General features: G+C 41.5%; 1 protein-coding gene across 6 annotated transcripts in view; it reads right to left on the bottom strand.

Annotated features, from left to right (window-relative positions):
• Positions 1–741: 741 nt before the first annotated feature.
• LOC117874810 (probable palmitoyltransferase ZDHHC14) overlaps positions 742–19,129 on the bottom strand; it is a 343,602-nt gene continuing 325,214 nt past the window's right edge. For all 6 annotated transcript variants that reach the window (XM_034765318.1, XM_034765321.1, XM_034765317.1 and 3 more), the window contains 5 exons: positions 17,408–17,484; positions 15,272–15,361; positions 13,307–13,421; positions 11,556–11,647; positions 742–1,937 (listed from right to left, as the gene is read on the bottom strand). In XM_034765318.1, the coding sequence (XP_034621209.1) occupies positions 1,890–1,937; positions 11,556–11,647; positions 13,307–13,421; positions 15,272–15,361; positions 17,408–17,484 (422 nt within the window). In that variant the 3' untranslated portion in view covers positions 742–1,889. The remainder of the gene's footprint in view (positions 1,938–11,555; positions 11,648–13,306; positions 13,422–15,271; positions 15,362–17,407; positions 17,485–19,129) is intronic.

Genomic DNA, 19,129 nt, shown 5'->3' on the forward strand with positions numbered 1-19,129 from the left:
CAAAGGCTGAAAAAATGTTGCTTTGAAAAGGTGCTTTCAGAATTTACTGTACATCATAACAATTTATTTTATAAGTTGCTTCTACATGCAGGAAAGATCTTACATTTGGTGTAAAACATTTATACACATTCTTTACAATTTGTACATATATTTAAATGGCTGTATCAAACACTGCTCTATGGAATTTGGAAGAAAACTAAATTGAGGGAAAACAAAAAGTATTTATAAAATATGAACAAAACCCGTGCCACTAAGGAGCATCTGGACTCAGGCTTAGTGATTTTTTGTTTGTTTCATGTTATTCAGGCAGATCCAGATTTTTTTTATTGTAAAAATATTTCACAAAAATAACAGCAATACACAACAGAGTAAGGCAACAATAGAACCAACAGAATGTACCCGTCACTTAACATGGCTTTGTGGGTAAAATAAATTATTCCTTAAGTTGTTTATATTTGAGGGAAGATTTTAGCAAAAGCTGCAGTTTGGCATCCTGGCTTGCTTGTGGCATTAAGTGAAATACTGGATGGTAACTATATACAAGTTTGCCTAAAGTCTAGTTGTTTAGTGGCACTTTGCTAGTAAAGACAATAACTGTGCCTTTCATGTGCTGTGAACACCATACTTCATTTACAACTACAATATTATTTTTTAATAACTTACTTGCCATACATCCTGGATTTTATTCAACATCTCAGAGGTCACGCTTCAGTTTGCACTCGAATTTTTTTTTTCCCCTTTCTTTTTTAGTGTCTTTTTTTTTTTTTTTTTTTTAAATCTGAATGGGAGCTAGTAGCATGTTATGCTACTATGTGAAAACCTGAGTTGGGTAGTAATCTGGGGACTCCTGTCACTTGGGGTCAAAAGTGACTGGAAGTGTCATCTCTGCGGATACTCTGACTTCTGTAGGGCAAAGGGGAGAATGACGGCCAGGACACAGCACTGAGTACCCTATTAGAGGTAGCCCATTGCTGCATAATATTTAATGTGGTCAGACTGCTGGTGTGATAGAATATTTTTCTAGTTTCCTGGAATGGCTCTTTCCTTGGTTAATGTCTCTTCTTTGCACAGTGCATGGCCAGGAAGGGAGGGAGAGCCCAACACACATACAAGCTCTAAGGCTTTGTTCCACAAGAACGGAATATTAAGTAATTATGGAAAAAAGTGAACAATTTACCAGCCAGCATGTTATGGAGACTGTGTGCTGGAAGTACATGTTGGAAAGCACAACCATATAGAGCAACACCAAACAAAACAATTAAGAGTTTATCCTGTGTGCAACTGAAACATACACAAACTTTATATAACTGCTGAAAAGAATCCCAACAAAAGGCTGAATGGTATATAAGGAAAATAAAAAATATAAAAACCATCTTTTTCTGGCGTATTCACTTTTTTAAAATGAAAAAATACCTCGTCATCTGACACTAGTTAAGAGCAAACTGGAAGAATTTATGACAAACCATGAATCTGTTTGTAATCCATGGCAACACAGAATAGTTTGACAATTTCAATCCCTACAATTGAAAGCACTTTCCAGCAAGAGACAGCTTTTGTTTAAAAGATAGCTATGGAGGGAGAGTGTTCAAGATAAATATAGACCTAAACAACTGGTGCATTTAGGCTGAAGAAGTAAACATCAAATTATTGTCACCTCTTTTTGCAATTCAGATTTTGTTTGTTTGTTTTTTTTGGATGGCAAAGACTAAGATGGATAAAAGTAAACATCTTAAATTATTTTAACTTTTTTGCAATTCAGATTTTTTTCCTTTTGGTGTGGTGTTTTTTGGTTTCTTGGATGACAAAGACTAACAAACTTTTTAGTCGCATTGCCCCCAAATCAGAAAAGCACTTTGGAGTTGTTCTTCATTAGCCATCCCAGTTTATTTCTACATCACCGGAAAGCGGCCAAGTGCCTGCCTCAGCTTTTGTGCAATCTGGAACAAAAACAGAACACATGAATAGCATGACTACTTTACACATTTAAATTTCATAGCTTTCATGCTCATCTTAGTGCTCTCTGCCAAGAAAATTTCAGTTGATTCATTCCTCAAATATTAAATGTTCAACTCAGGAAAACAGTATTAGTAGATGCAGTGCTTTCCTACCCCAATTAATGATTCTGTATATTTAGTGTTCATGAAAGATATTGGATTGACAGCTTTGGACTCCCCATACCTCTAGTTATTGAGGGAACACATATAATATGGGCAGTGCCAGTGCAAGGTTCCTACACTATTGTACCGATGTGCCTCAGCCCTGACCTCGAGGAACACTTCAGTGGCAAGAGGTTCAGTAATTCTTAAGGCCCATTCGGTGCTTTTCTGCAGAGACCCCATAGTTGCCAATTAGCGCAAATTGATGTGATGCTTTTTGTGACTTGTCCAGTAGCAATTGCAGTGAGACAAACAATTCATTAGACTGAAGATCCACTTAATAGCAACAACCATTTCTGCTCACCCAGGGGCAAAAGGTTTCATATTGCATTACCAATCCTTTAAGCTGTTCAATTCCTCTCTCATGATTTTTTTATAAGTAAAATTAATTTTTTAGACTCTAAGTGGCTTTAACCACAAATATTCTGGTACAAATTCAGAGGGGCATCTGAGCATAGGAGTCTCAATTCAAAACTTACAACTTCTCAAGACGCTCCCCCAACATGTATGTTACGCCAAATAAAACCCCCTCAAGGTTTCATCCACCAATACTACCAGTAACACACTGAGGGACTGAAAGAAGTGGACCGAGAGCAACAAGAAAAGGGAGTTAAGAACGTGTAAATTAGAGTAAGGTTACTTATACTTTAAGCCACATCATCTTCTGGCTCCTCAAAATGTAAATTGCATCGTTTTGAAACCACTTACCAATATGCAACTCTGAAGTAGGTCTAGGAGTCTGAGACTAAGGGAAAAAGGCTAGTGGAGAATAAGCATAATATAACTCTCTTTCAGCTACTTAAAGTTATACAGCTACTGGGAACCAAAGTAAAGTAGTAATATTTCCTTTCTTCTACTTTCCCATGTTGTTGGCATGTTATTTGCCTTCTACACTGGAAAGGAAAAACACACACAGACAACCAGGAAAGAACTTTTCTGGAAATCCCCTAAAATCCAACCCTATACTGTGGTGCTAGTGTTTTCTTCTTAAGTCCTTTGTATGGGCTAAAATCAAACTTATTCCACACACACTATCCCAACATACTATCCCTCATTGTTGATTTGTGGGGAGATTAGACTCCTACCACTTCCTGTTTACAGGAATTTGGATCTGTGCTTTGGCCTCAGATGTACTTTGAGACACTGACTATCACTTGCAATGATTTGCACACAGTTATTTTTTAAATTTAAATTGGAGAGAACTTTCATTTTGATGGGTGACACGCTGGCAGAGCAGGTGCCAGCTCATGCCAACGCCCCTAGACCTCACTGAAAAATGACAAATGCATAGCCAGAAACCAGTCTTGCTCATCGGTGTGTTAGTGCTAAAATATGTATTAGATTTAAGAATATGTTTAGTGTTTATACTTTAATACATGCAGCATCCTACAATCATTTCATAATCTTATAAATGCGGTACAGATGTTATAAGGTTATATTAGGCGTTTGCATTGTAATGCTCTGTAATTGTGTAAGTCATCAAACGGCAATAGAGACACAGAAGGTGTTGGTCCTGCCCACCAAGAAGGCCCACTGAAACCAAATCAGCCATTGTGAAACCTCAAAGAATAAAGACTTTGTTGATTGCCTCCCCCTACACACACCCATGAAGAGAGGTGTAGGTGGACTCATCCCATCAGTTTGAATTTTGAGGGAAGAGAGTAAATATTACTCCTGGGGGTGTGCAATGCAGAATTTTGCAGAAATTAATGTTTTTTAAACATAATTTCCTTTCTCTCACAGAAATTGGCTGCAGTGCTGCTGGCCGCCATTAGGGGCTTCTGGACCCAGCAGAGCCCAGCTTACACATAGAAGACACTGCGGGGAGGAGCAGGAGGGTTCCTGGCAGCTGCAATTCCCAACATGCCCTGAGGGAAGGAGACAGTGGTGCGCAGGAAACTCCACACAAGCACAGGACTCAGAAGCAGGCTGTTTCCTCTTCTGCATCCCTGGGCGGTAGGAGGACAGGGTGTCTGGGCTGTGGGGGGCACAGCTGGGCTCTTGGCTGGGGAGGGCAAGTGTGTCTGCACTGAGGGGGCCTTACAGCTGGGTTCTGGGAGGGAGGGAGAGGGCACAGCTGGGCTCTGGGGGGTCGGCTGGGTTCTGGGAGGGAGGGGGCTGGTGTCTGGGCTGGAGGGGCCACGGCTGGGTTCTGGGAGGAGAAGGCTGGGTGTCAGGGGATTCAGGTATATTGGCTGGGAGAGGGGCCCCATGGCTGGACTCAGGGGGAGGGGTTGTGGGTTGTCATAGGGGTTTCTTTAACTCTCTCTCTCTCTCGCTCTCTCTACCAGGAGAAGGGGGAGAGAGTGTGTTTTTATTGTTACAGGTATTTTGAAATAAATTACCAAATTGAAACTGGCATGATTATGTAGTGTTAGTTTGACAAATAAACTTTGCAGAATTTTAAAATAGTGTGCAGAATTTTTAATTTTTTGGTGCAGAATTCCCCCAGGAGTAAAATATCCCTGAAGGAAGGAACTATCTCTATGCTGCTTGAATTCTGAGGGGTGAAGATTACTAAGCATAAACAAGAGCTCCCCAGGACTTGGCCTGGTTTAGCCCCAAAGGACATACAAGCCTGCATATTACAGCATCTTCTGTTACCCTTTTGGATCATTAGGGTAACTCTTGTGTGTGTATATTTACTTACTTTAATCTTGTAAATAGCTAATTTCTTTTCTTAGTTAATAAACCTTAAGGCTGTGGTTCTCAAACTATTGTACTGGTGACCCCTTTCACATAGCAAGCCTCTGAGTGCGACCCGCCCTTATAAATTAAAAACTTTTTTTTATATTTAACACCATTATAAATGCTGGAGGCAAAGCAGGGTTTGGGGTGGAGGCTGACAGCTCATGACCCCCTATATAATAACCTCGTGACCCCCTGAAGGGTCCCAACCCCCAGTTTGAGAACCCCTGCCTTAGAGTATGTCTTTACTACCTGCCGGATTGGCAGGCAACGATCGATTAAGCGGGGGTCGATTTATCGTGTCTAGTCTAGACACGATAAATCGACCCCGAGCACTCTCCCGTCAACTCCTGTACTCCAGCGCAGTGAGAGGCGCAGGTGGAGTTGACAGGGGAGCAGCAGCAGTTGACTCACCGGGGTGAAGACACCACCATAAGTGGATCTAAGTACGTCCACTTCAGCTACATTATTCACATAGCTGAAGTTGTGTAACTTAGATCGATTCTCCTCCCTCCCCCCCAGTGTAGACCAGGTCTTAGTTAGTTTATTATAGGACTGGCTACAAATGTCATCTTTTGTGAGAGATGTAGGGTACAACTGACCTGGGGTAAGTGACTTTTTTTTGGGACTGGGAATAACCTGAATATTGCTGTGATTTTTTTGTGTAAGGGAACATCTATCACAAAGGCAGGCTTGCCAGGGTGGCAAGATAGACTGGAGTACCCAAGAGGACTACCTAGCTCCATGTTACAGCTGTTATGGTGCTTGAGTAGTGCACACTTAATACTTGGTTGGTGAAATCTGAGTATAGAATGTACTGCCAGTTTGGGGTTTGTGCCCTGGTTAGTAACAGTCTGCTCTGAGGCTGGTTAGTACTCATGCTCCTGAGTCACTCCAGACAGCTTGACAATGGGGATATCAGCGCCAACTAGATACACACTTAATTTAAGACCATTTGCTTTCCTTTCAGTCATCTATTAAGTTCTGGTTTTAGAAGTTCATGTTGAACACTTGAAGGGCAGTTATATGAAATGACAGCCAATTAATGCCCTGCTAAAGTTCAGCAATAAAACATTTAAATGTAATCCTAATAGATAAAGCTCCAAACCATAACAGTGCATTCTTTCTTCAGTATTTGGACAATTGTCATTTGCTAAGGCAGTGCTGCAACTTTGTTTAAATTAAAAAAAAAAAAAACTCACCCATTAAAGCTTAACTCTTTAGGCTAAGAAGGTCTTGAGCTCCTGCCAGCAAATGTGGATGCAATTTACATTAGTACTTGGTGGATGAGAATTCTTGAACTAATATCAAAAAGGGGGACATGCACATAAACCCATGCATGCTTGGATTTAACAAACTGACTAGGTGTGATCTGTCATTCACACTGGGTATTTTTTCCAGACACATGCAACCATGATGTCTGGACAATAATTTTAATCCGTTAGGTGTTTCTGATGGGGTCACTTAGCTGCCAGTTACTATTTTACTCAAGAACATACTATTATTGCATGTTCTCTTGTGTTATTCATAGTATTAATAGTTGGGCTGGCCACTTGCCATAGGACCCAATTCTCATTTACGCTAAAGCTATTTTACACCACCCTGGAGGGGGCTTAATTTGCAGTTTTGGCCACGTTCACCCTGGAGAGAGCAGGGGTAATGCTAATTGCACATACCCCAGAGCCTGCTTGGCAGCTGCACCAGAGAGTGAAATCTGGCCGATAGGGGGTCATTATCACCATCCTTCTCTGTGTGATTCTGTCAACAGAGCTGTAAAATCTGGTCTGGCAGAGGCTGATTCAATACATCTCTTGGCCAGGCCAGGCCAGTTCCATCCACTTTGTAAGGAAACACCGACCAGCTCTGGGTACTCTTGTAGAGCAGAGGTTACAGTAAATATGCATTTATGCCCTTATTTGTCAGAAAACTTTCCAATTCTTAGCGCCCACAGCCAAAGTTCTGCCAACAGAACTCAGTGAGTGACTCCGGTAATTTATCTTGCAGTTTTGGTTAAGTTCATTAGGATCCTTATTTATATTGTCCTTTTTGTGCATACACCATAAATTTCTGTTTTGTTCACTTTATGCTTTCAACTTCGATTTCTTTTTTGGAATGTGAAATTGTTTTCTTGTCTTTTCTATTATATTCTGGTAGCATCACCTATTAAAGTTGCCCAATACTGTAAGACCGTGTTTTTCAGTTGTATGCCAAACTTTAATCACTTGGGCTGAAATTTTCCAGGCTAGGTTTCTGTCTCAGGCTGAATCTTTTTGAAAATTTCAGTGAAAATGGTTTAGCGATTTCTGAGAATGAGCCTACATAAAAATACATTGTTATGCACATGTTAAAAAATTCTAGCAAACTTTTCTTTTAAGAGATCATGCTTTGGAGCAGAGACTTAAAATTAGGCATTTTGGTCTTTTGTATCAGGAATGGGCCATTTGCTGTCCCCAGGAAAATCCAACCAAATTTGGTCAAACTAGAAGCCTTTGAAAAGTTGCAGTTCACACCTGCCCATTAGATATGTAAAAGTTTAACAGCTAAATTCTCTGAAGATTCAGTCCTCAAGGAGTATGTTCAACCCCCTCCTATCTCCTAGTGCTCCCTTGACTCTGCATGCACCATCCTCACAGGACAACTGAGCATGCTCCAGCCATCAGGGCACAACCTGTAATAGCTTAGGGTTACCATATTTGTACACTGAAAAAGGAGGACACTCCACAGGGCCCCTGGCCCTGCCCCAACTCCACCCCTTCCCCGCACCCATTCCAACCCCTTCCTCATCCAAAGTCCCTGTCCCAACTCTGCCCCCCCTCTGCCCTATTGGCCCCTTTCCCCAAATCCCAGCCGCGCCTCCTCCCCTGAGCTCACTACATTCCCCATCCCTCCCAGCCATCTGAAACAGCCACTTCCTCCCCGGGCTCCCACCGCTCTCCAGTCCCTGCTCCCCCGGCCGGGCGCTTCCCCCACGCAGCAGCAGCAGCCAGGGGGCGGGAAGTTGCTTTGGGCCCCAGGCCTGCTCCCAAGCTGGGCATCCCAGCCCCAGCGCGCTCCCACCTGCGAGGCTGCACCCCAGCTGCAGGCTCCCTCTCTGGCCGGGCTGGAGCAGAGAAGTGCTGCGTGCGTGGCCCGGGCCTTGCCCCTGGGCTCAGGGGAGCCTCCACCCCGCACCCAGCCGGACCTGGTGAGGCTGCGGCAGCTCAGGCCAGGCAGCTGCGGGAGGTGCTGCAATGCGGGCCCTTCCCGGGTGGGGGAGCTTGGGCTCCCGGGAGCCGCCACCATGTGCCGAGAAACTTTCCCCTGCGCTGGGACCCGGCAGCAGCTCCGCGGGGGAGGCAGTCCTGGCTGCATGGACTGCTGGTGGGGGGGCTCCTTGCACGGCCGGGTCTGGGGGGGGGGGAACGGGGGGAAGACTGAGGCTCTGCCAGAGAATGCTCGGAGGAGGGAGAAGCAGCCGCAGGTCCCCTGCAGCTGTCTGCAGAGATGCCACTGCAGGCGCGGGGTTGCAGCAGCATGGGGGGGGTTGGAATCCGCAGCGAGCTGACACCCCAAGAGGAGAGGGGCAGTAGGTAGGGTTATCATACCTCTGTATTTTCCAGACATTTATATATAATTAAAAAATCCTCCCGGACAGTGATTAACAACTAAAAAGCAGGACATGTCAGGGAAAATACGGACGTATAGTAACCCTATAATAGCTGCTCTGGCCCAGACACCAGAACAGAGCAGGGAGCCTGTCTCCTGTGCTTCCAATGATGCCCCTGCTGGCACCATGGAGGAGGAAGTGGTCTGATATGAATACAGGGGACAAAAGCTGGACTGGGGGGAGGGAAAGAAGGACAGTAATAGTTTAGGACAAGGAGTCTGGGAAAACTGGGCTGGCGGAGAGGAGAGAAACTCTGACTGGGGGATAGGAAGAGACTGGGAGATGGTGTGGAAATCATGGGAGGCAAAACCAGGAACCAGTTGGCAGTGGGTGGGGGAGTGGTCTCTAAAATCAGATTAGGAGATAAGGGAGATTGAGACTGTAAACCAATAGGCAGAGGAGGGGCAGAGGAAAAGGAAGACAGATTTGACAAGCAGATGGGGTGCAGCTGGGAGTGGCTGGGGAAAGACTCAGATGAGGGAAATGGGCAGTGGGGAGAAAACAGATTTGATGAGGAGCCTGGGTAGGAGGCTGAGTGGGATTGGGAGCCAGGACGGGGTGGGGGCAAAGATTGGATGAGGGAGTTGGGGCAGGAGAAAGCAACTGGGACTGTCTGGGCATGGAGACTGGGACTAGGACAAGCAGACTGGGAAGACGGGAAATAGGCCTTGAACAAGAAGCCTGAAGAATGGAGACTGGGACTGGATAAGCAAGAAGAATGGGACTGGGACAAGGAGCCAGGGGTGTGGAACACGCAGAAGAGTGTTCCTACTAAAACACACTCCCCTCCAGAGCCTGAAGAGAAACCCAGGTTTCTTGAGTCTAACTATTCTTCTGTTGTCAGCAAATATCCATGAAATCTACTTGCAAAGTGTCTCTCTCATCACCTTTTAGTGCTGGTCCCCACAGAAAATGACAATTTATTATTGCTATTAGTTACTCCATTAGTTCAAGTGGCAATGGTCTATGCTGTGAATATAAAAGGCTCCTATTCTACTGATGCCACATGATGACATTTCTGTTTTATTAGTTTGCATTTTGAAAAACCCTAATAAATTATTCACAAATACTACTACATTAAAGAAAACATCAAGTTTGCTAAGTGGAGCACTCAAAAGTTAGGAAAAACCAGAATTAAGGTTGCCTATGCAAACTTAACAAGACATTTTGTGCATATGCATCATTGTACAGTCTTTGATTACATGATCACATACTAGTTTTTCCACAGGACCTTGCCTCATTCAGTGCACTGGATGGATGGTGCTCACTGAATGAGCAACTACTCAATATTTTGGTTTTTTCCTTGTTGGTCAACGTATGTTTCTAGGCCTTATTTACTGCACACTAGTCAAACACTAATTAATCTATTTTCACAATGTCTCTGTGTGATGAGTGAGAGGGATATTATTTCCATTTACAGACAGAAAGATGAGAGAAATGAAGGTCAAAAGTAGCCACTAATTTTAGGTACCCTATTTGAGATGCCTTGGACTTGATTTTTCAGAGTAGTTAGCATTCTATAGCCCTTTATATGCTGAAAGCATAGCTCCCAGTGACTTCAGTTGAGCACCATAGAAAGGTCCATGAGGCAAGTAATGTCTGTCTTCACAGCAGGGTTTGAAGAGCGTGCAGTAAATAAGGCACATGGCCCTATACTGAACAATGAAGAGAAAACAAAATTTACTCCTGAGAGAATTCTGCACCAAAAAATTAAATATTCTGCACACAATATTTTACAACTCTGCAAAATTCTTTATAATTTGTCAAAATAACATAATATAATCACACCATTTTCAATTATTTTAGTAATTTATTTCAAAATATTTGTCAGCAAATAATTGAAAATGGTGTGATTATATTGTGTTATTTTGACAAATAAAATATGCAGAATTTTGCAGAAATTTTATTTGCAGCTCAGTGGGAACAGGGGGGTCTGGATGCAGGGGGGTAATCCAGGTGCACAGGCTCGGTGCGAGGTTCTGGGTGCAGGGAGAATGAGACTCTGCAAGGGGGGAGGTGAGACAAAGGTGGTTAGGGCTCAGTTGGGGGGGGGACTGGGGCTTGGTGGGGTGGGGGTTCAGGGTGCAGCTAATTGGGGTTCAGTGGGGCAGGGGTCGGGGGGGCTGAGGCTCAGTGGGGTGGGGGCTTCAGGGGCTTGGTGGGGGAAGTTCTGGGTGCAGGGGGCTCCTGATACTGAGGAAGGTAGGGTGTGTGTGTGTGTGTGTGTGTGTGTGTTTGTGTTTCCAGGTGCACAGGTGGGGGGAGGGGCCACTGTACAAGGAGCTGCTCCCCCGCTCCAACACTTTCCCCCTCCCCTGTACCCCCCCCCCCGAGCCTCACCCCCATACAGGCACCACCCCCCCTCCACAGTGCAGAGCTTCTGGCAGCCGGGGGAAGTTTCTGGGGCTTGATCTGACCCAGCTCCAGCTGCTCCGTGCAGGGAAGGGAGAGGTGCAACTCCCCCTTCCCCCACCCCACCACCTGGGACTAACATCCCTGGGTGGCCAGGGTATCACCAAACTCCCCCACCCCCCAGTGATTTACCTCTCCCCCCAGCTGCTTGAACAGACGCACCTGAGCTGCCAAGAGGGGTGAGTGAGCACTGGTGCAGTTTCTCTTTGCTTCCTCACAGAAACCATTTCCTGCAAGGAAGCAAAGGGATTCTGCAGGGGGGCATTTTTCTGCTGCGTTGCAGTTACGCAGAATTTCCCCAGGAGTAAAAATATCAAAGAGCTGCTCATTAAATGAGCATAAGTATTTCCTAACTTCTGATGCTTGATTTAGCAGCTTTAATAATGTTATTTTAAAGAAGTTAATCTGAGTGTAATATATTAAACGTAACGTTCCATGTGCTGCAAAGTTTTGTTTTTGGAAGTCTCTACAGAAAATGTTCTTTCAGTTCATCCTTTGTTCCTGTACTTTTTTGTTAAACTAAATGTAAAATTGCCTTTCAAGCAACTGCTTTCAAAGAGATGTGCACATACAGAATGTGTAATACACAGCTAGCGTTTCTGACAGATAAAATAAGTGGCCTCACAGCATGCACTAGAAATGCTGCAGCTTACCGTTTCATAAAACTGCGCCTGCTGTTCCAGGTACAAGCGGATCACGTTATTGTAGTCATAAATCCGGTTACTGTGGAAATGATTCATCTCCGCTGTAATCAAACACAGGATACAAATTAATTTAGAAAAATGCTCAGCAACAAGAGCAGTTTCATTAGTTTGGATTAGTTACTGTGTTAACTAGGAGTGCAGTCTTTTTTTTTTTTTTTAAACCAAATTCAGCACCAAACCCAGTCAGTGCAATTACTTTGGGAATAATACTACTTTGCACTTTTAGAATGTCTTTTCTCCATGGAGCTTACATTACTTTACAAACAAATTACGTCACATAATAGGGATTCATCAGTCACTGAAATGCAGCCACCTTTGGTGTCAATCAACAGTTATACAATAGGACACAGCAACAGAGTTTACTAAATGAAATAAAAAGGATAGTGTATCCAATCTAAAAACTGTAGGCAAAACGGGATTACCTAAACTGGAATTTGGCAAGGACATAGGGGTTAACATCCACATTCTTATGAAAAGTGAAAAGCAGTCATTTTTATTAATTAGCGCGATCTACCCTCAAGAAAGAAACAATGGCCTTCATTAGTTTTATATCCTGATTCAGGCAAGCACTTACGCACATGTTTAATGTTAGGCCCATACTTAAATGCTTGCCTGAATCATGGGCATAATGTATCTCCTTCAAAACGATAAATGCCCCCCCCCATCCCCCAGTTAAATACATTTTCAAAATCCCTTAGTCTGCTGCAATGAAACAATATTTTTCAAGGCTAATAAAAACCAGAAATAATTATGGGCAAAAATAGCCAAGTTTCTGAAGAAAGGAACCATATGGTCACAAGCAAACCTAAAAAACATCTTTATTGTCTTAGAAAATAGTAATCCCTTTTGCTGAACAAATATAAAAAATAGCTTGTGTGTAATACCAGCAAAAGAGGTTTATAGCAGTTCCTGTAATAGTGCCAATTAGGACCAGAATACTAACATTTAGGGATTAAAAAGGAATTGCTTGAATCTGAGGGGAAAAAAGAAGTCAGTAATTACTTGAGACAGAATTTGGTTCTAACCTCAAGAGTCAATACGTCCAGGTTCACAAATTAATTTTTCTAAATTAAAATGGTCACATCAAGTCACCTTCCGATTCCATATTCAGTTACAGAACTAGAATATCATTAATTAACACAAACTATTTTTTTTTTGGTTTTGTTTGGGGTGAAAAGTTTTCTGAGTACAGCTCTCTCCCATAAATGACTCCAGTTACTCCTCTTCTTTGAAACTAAAATGTACTTGCACCAACTCTAAAACTTTGTCTGTAAAAAAAGTATTTTGGTACCAAGTAAAATACCATTTGCTTTTTATCAGACTCGAATTCTCAACAGCAAATGCAGTTGGTGACATTACCTAGAAGAAAATTCTACTCGCAAACCTAGGAAGGCAGCATTGCCTAGTGCTAGAGCCCTAGACTGAGACTCAGGAGGCCTGGATCCTACTCCTGACTCTGCCACTGACCTGCTGATGACCTTGGGCAAGTCACTGTCCCTTTGTGCCTCAGTTTACCATATGTAAAATGGGAGGATATGGACCTAATTTGTAAAGCTCTTTGAGATCTATGGATGAAAAGCGCTTAATAAGAGCTAGATATTCTTATTCTTAGTGCAGCACAGAATTTCCCTTTAAAATTTTCCCCTTAACTAGTCTTTCAAAGTCTGTAACGTTGTCACTGAACTTCAAGTTTGTTTTACCTTGTAATGCATAAGCCATGGTGCTTACACGCTTCACCATGTTCTGCTTATCCTGTGGTGTTATTTTACTGGTTGCGACTAATTTATCGCTTTCCTTCACTTTTTCTATTGCTCCCTGTTAGGACCAAAATGCAGGATTATTAAAACAGCAATCAATTAAAGGTTATCATATTAGCTTAAAACAGGGGTTCTCAAAACTGGGGGTCGGGATCCCACAGACAGTAACAACGTTATTACATGGGGGGGTCGCGAGCTGTCAGCCTCCACTCCAAACTGCGCTTTCCCTCCAGCATTTATAATGGTGTTAAATATATTTTTAAAAGTGTTTTTAATTTATATGGGGGGTGGGTCGCACTCAGAGGCTTGCTATGTGAAAGGGGTCACCTGTATGAAAGTTTGAGAATCATCGGCTTAAAACAATAACTAGACACAGACCCATAGCATGTGTACAAAAAATGATTTTGCCTTTCAATATTTTCCCCCAAAACGTGTTGTTTAATTTTAGATATCTTTTGATTATGCCAGTAAGGAGGAAATGGCAGAAGACATGAGCACTGATTACAAGCATACTGAAACAGGGTTTGATACACAAAAGTTAACATACATATTTATAGGAGGGGACAACAGGCCAAGCTTCCAAAACATAATGGAGATCTAGATGGAACATATCTAAACACTTCCAGCTTCCAAATGCTTCTAGGACCTATTCATCCAAGATTTGTGCAACGTAAACTGCTTTAAGAGAACTTATTTCCCAAAAGGAGCCATTTGCTATCAGTGACCTAATGACGTTTATGTGGCCTTTGACTTAGGAAGAATAGAGGCTGAGTTTCACAGAACTAAACTTAATGCAAAAAATAATAAATGTACAGAAAATTGGTTTCAAATGCACTCTCTTCACACTAAATATTCAGCTAGCGTGAAAGAATATCCTTTGAGAAAAGGCTCTCTATTAGTGAGGGTTCTTGCTTTAGGCTTTAACCAACAAAATTTACCCAGCGCCATTTTTCAAAGTTCAGATTTGAAAAATATTTTATGTACTTTAAAAAATTGTGGGGTGTTTGGATTTGGGGTGGGTTCACACAACTGTTCTGGTAGATTCCTCAAATTGTTTTGAAAAGTTAAATATATAGTATATCAAGACACATTAAGTTGTCAAATTCAGTTTTGCTTGTAGCTTGTCCTGTATAAAATGAGAAAGCGTTCTCTGAATTGAAAATTTAAATGGCAAGAAAATTTTTAAAAATGTTGTGATACAAACAAATATTCAGTTAGAAAACAAGTCATAATTAGTATTGTTTTTCTGAAATGTATGCAAACATTCAAAACTAGAAAACCTATGTGTTACATATATTAATATACTGTACCACTGATATCCAAATATAAACAGGGTTTAGCAAAATATCTTAGTAGGAATATTTAGTCATTTGTGCTTTATTAGTGGGAGAACTAAAGGTGTGCCTGGCAAGTCAGCTACTTAGAATGAGCCCTTTTGGTGTGTGCTCATACAATTTTACATAGTATAATTTTTTCTGTATTAATATCGGTCTGTTCTTATATCTGATGGTCACATTAGCTTCATTAGTTGTATAAAGTTAAAGGATATTATTAGCCTCCACCACTATAAACTACTTTTAAGGTTGAATAAATGCTGATGAAAAACTAGAAATTTCATGAACATTATTGCTAAAAAACAATAGTTTTTAAAAAGGCCTTTAAAAAAAAATCCCCTCCTCCCCTGAGAATTTCTCATTTGCAAAGATTCCATTGCTATCTTCATACAGGTTTCCAGCAATACTGACATTAGGGGTATGGGCAAATTGAATGTCTGAGTGCAGGACAGGCAAAGTATTGATTTTGCACATGCACACCCCTCCCTTTTACTCCTCACTATGCCCCCAAGTTCATATATCCTGTGAACTCCTCTCCCATCCTTCCCCCACCCTCAGCCCCCCAAAAAGTTACCTTGTGAGCTCCTATAATGTCAGGGAAGCAACCGAGAAATCCCTTGTATTCGTGATTAGTTTCCATCAGAAAATGGAGATCTTTCCTTGGCTAATAAAGAGAATTCAGCAATTATTAATAAAGAAATATTATGCCACATTAATGTCAGAATTTAATAGAAAGTTACACATATTGAACAAGAGCTGTAAGACCAATAAAATATCCAGAGGCAAAAGAAAAAAAAGTATAACGTGAGAAAAAGATGACTATTTAAAATTCGCTGCCACCCAATGTAAAGATAACTAGTTCTAGATAAAGGCAAGAATTTATGGATTTTGAAAACACTTTAATGTCTAATGTTTAGCTGGAATACATGTAAAGGTAGTGAAGATTGACCCATTATTTTTAATATATAAGGATATATCAGGGAACAGAAGTTCCAGGGCCTCAGTGAACATAAAATCAGTAGGATAAACACTCAGTGCCACTTTTAAAAAGCTTGTGTTCTGTATTTTACTTAAATTATTGTAGCTAATTTCAAGGTTCCACTGAAGAGTTTTTCCAAACACAGCAGTGACAAAACAAGTCATTATGCACAGATACACACTGTGCAGATAAATATACCCAACCAGCTATTGCGTTCAAAAAGTTATTTGTGTTTTTAAACACCTTCACTTCCTAATGTAACTATGGATTTGAAAATAACTTTGGACTCTGGAGATTAAGCATTACATGAACAGTCAACAGGTCCTAAACAAAGCTAGATTTAAGGCTTGAACACTGAGGCAGGTACAGGATTCTTTTTTTAAAATTAGGGACTTACAAGTTAAACCCAATGAAGTAATGAGACAAAACAATACATATGAGGGGCAGCATGATCTAGATTGAAGGCCACTGTCCATACTAAGAATGTTGTTGAAAAATTTCCCATCATTACTTAATGGCATTAGTAACAGTGGGAGACCTAGAGTTGACAGACTGTGCTGACACCAAAAAGGTCACATTTAATCAGTTGTGGGGATAATCAATTTGATCTCTTGAAGGCCAAGATGTCTGATCCAAAGGAGATCCTTTTCTAGCACCGTTCTTTCAGCTGACAAAGAAAAATAAATTTATAATGCAAGTTATTACTCCCGGGGGAATTCTGTGCCAGTGTGCAATGCAGAATTTTGCAGAAATTAAGGTTGAGTGCACAGAATTTCTTTTCCCCACAGAAATGGGCTGCAGTGCTAGAGGATTCCTAGCAGCTTCAGTTCCCAGCATGTCCTGAGGGAAGGAGAGGGTGGCACGCAGGAAACTCCGTGCAAGCCTGGGACCAAGCATCAGGCTGTTTCTCCCTCTGAATCCCCAGGGGGTAAGGAGGGCAGGGAGGGAATTTGGGGGGGTTGGGTATCTGGGCAAGGATGGGCCCTGCAGCTGGGCTGGGGAGGAAGGGGGCAGAGAAACAAAAACTGGGTTGTCATAGGGGTTTCTTTAACTCTCTACTCCTGGGGGAATTTGTGTCTCTGTAACATTACAGACATACTTGCTGGCAGGTGTTTTGAAATAAATTACCAAAATAATTGAAACCGGTGTGATTATGTAGTGTTATTTTGACAAATAAAATTTGCAGAATTTTAAAATATGTGCAGAATTTTTCATTTTTTGACACAGAATGTCCCCAGGAGTAAAGTTATTGAAAAACTTAAATGATAAGGCAATCTTGAAGAGTGGTGTGTAAAAATATTGATTTTCTTATGGATGTAAAATGTATTAAGTAAGTCTCCAAGAAACAGGGCCAGCTCCAGCTTTTTTGCTGCCCCAAGCGGCGAAAAAAAGAAAAAAAAGAAGAAGCGGAGCGATTGAGTTGCTGCCGAATTGCCGCCGAAGACTGAAGCGGAGCAATTGAGCTGCCACTGAAGCGTGCTGCCGAAGAGGAAGAGAGGGACTGAAGGACCCGCTGCCAAATTGCCGCCGCAGACCTGGACGTGCCACCCCAATAACGGACGGAGCGCCACCCTTTTCTATTGGCCGCCCCAAGCACCTGCTTCCTTCGCTGGTGCCTGGAGCCAGCCCTGGCAAGAAAGTCAGAGCAGAAGGAAAACATGATGAAATCCCATTGTATGTGGTCATGTAATGTGTATTGGATTGACTTGCATTCTATTAGAGTTTTTATACCTGTTCTGCCACGAGACTGGCAATTTCTTCATATGTTTTTCCTGCTTCTGTTATTGCTTCATTGAGATCAGATTCTCCTAAAAATATATTTCAAATTAAGGTGGAGTAACAAAGTCACAAATACAGTTGCTGAATAAACAAATGATGTTAAAATCAGGCTGGTCTTGAGTAATGAAAGCCTGTGTGCTGCTGTAGTTATTATACATTTACAAAAAATACACAGAAGAGAAAGGGAGCAAACATTGTTCAACTCTGGTATACTGGTATCATAAGCGAGGGGATGGCCTTTAAATGACTAACGTGATAAAAAGGCATGTTTACATATTCGGGCATTCAACTGGCACAAGTTAAACACAAAGTGCTGGTCACTGTAGTTAACATTTTTATTAATAGAACATCTATTTTTAAAAACATTTAATTATTGTATTTATAAGGAAGGATAGGGATTGTCAGAAGGTAAGATAAGCCTACTAAAGCAGGGGAAGAACCAGTGAAGACACATTTTATTAAAATCAGGAAATTAATTGTAGAGGGTTTTTTTTGTTTTTGTTTTTTAAAAGACGTTGGTCTCTCGTAGTTAATGAATAATGAATTCTCTTTGATGGTCCAACTAGCAGTATTGCTAATCCCAAGCATTCAAAAAAATCATGAGATTTCAAAAAATACATTTTGGGTTATTTCTTCTTTGCCATCTGGTTTCTGAGCCTTCAGGATACACTTCGGTAACATTTTCAACCTTTGCTCTTCAACCATGAGGACTAGAGATTTGTTTTTAAAATCAAGATTGAGATTCTCATGATTGCATGCCTCCAGAAACTGGGGCTTTAAGAAAAATACCAAATACTGTACGAGTTGGTAACACTCATAGCACTACACAGAACAAAGTGTAATAACCATGACATTCTTGCTTCTTAAGGCATTTTTGAGTCTTCCCGAAGAAGGATTGTAATGATTTTCCATCCTGGCATTAGCTTGTTCAAGTCTTCTTGGCCAACAGAGAGTTATGAAAATGAGCTACCTATCTGGTAGGCTACAAGTAAGCATTAGAACAACAACAACTGCACACTATCCCCTTCTCATTAAAAGGAATCCCAACGGTCTACTTTTTTTTGGCCTGACAATTGTTTTGACATTATTATTATGGATATAAATACATTGAATATGGGTATTTCTCCATTTTCTGAAGATCTTATTTACTAAGGACAGAATCTATTATTAATAGCAAGAGCTTAATATTTGCCAACTGAAGAAATGCACCAGAATAAAAAAAATTTACTAAAAGAACCACTTTGAAATTTAGCAGCTGCTTTTTCTCAGTGTGAACTGATCAGTGTTAAGGAGAGGGAGAGATACTAAAGTCAGGGTATGTCCTAAAGGAGGAGAGGAAATAAAGGAAGACAGAGTGGCAATTAGACCCAATTTGCAGATTGTTTCATTAGCCTGATTTCAGAAACCGGAGAGCTCCCAGATGTGCACTGCTATGAGCTGCAGAACTTGAGTAATATCTGAATTTCTGGACTTTGATAAGAATGGTGTCTGAGAAATGTTTCTCTCTTTCTCCATCTTTTAAAAAATGTTTAGTCATGCCATTGTCTGCCTGCCTGGAGTTTTGAAATAACAATTTTGAAGGTAAATATCTTCACAATAAAAGACTTTCAAGATATGTAATTCAGAGGCGATCCCTTCAGAGGCTTGAACTACAGGGAAAGGTTTCAAGGAGCA

This window comes from Trachemys scripta, chromosome 3, assembly GCF_013100865.1.
Source record: "Trachemys scripta elegans isolate TJP31775 chromosome 3, CAS_Tse_1.0, whole genome shotgun sequence".
NCBI lineage: Eukaryota > Metazoa > Chordata > Testudines > Emydidae > Trachemys > Trachemys scripta.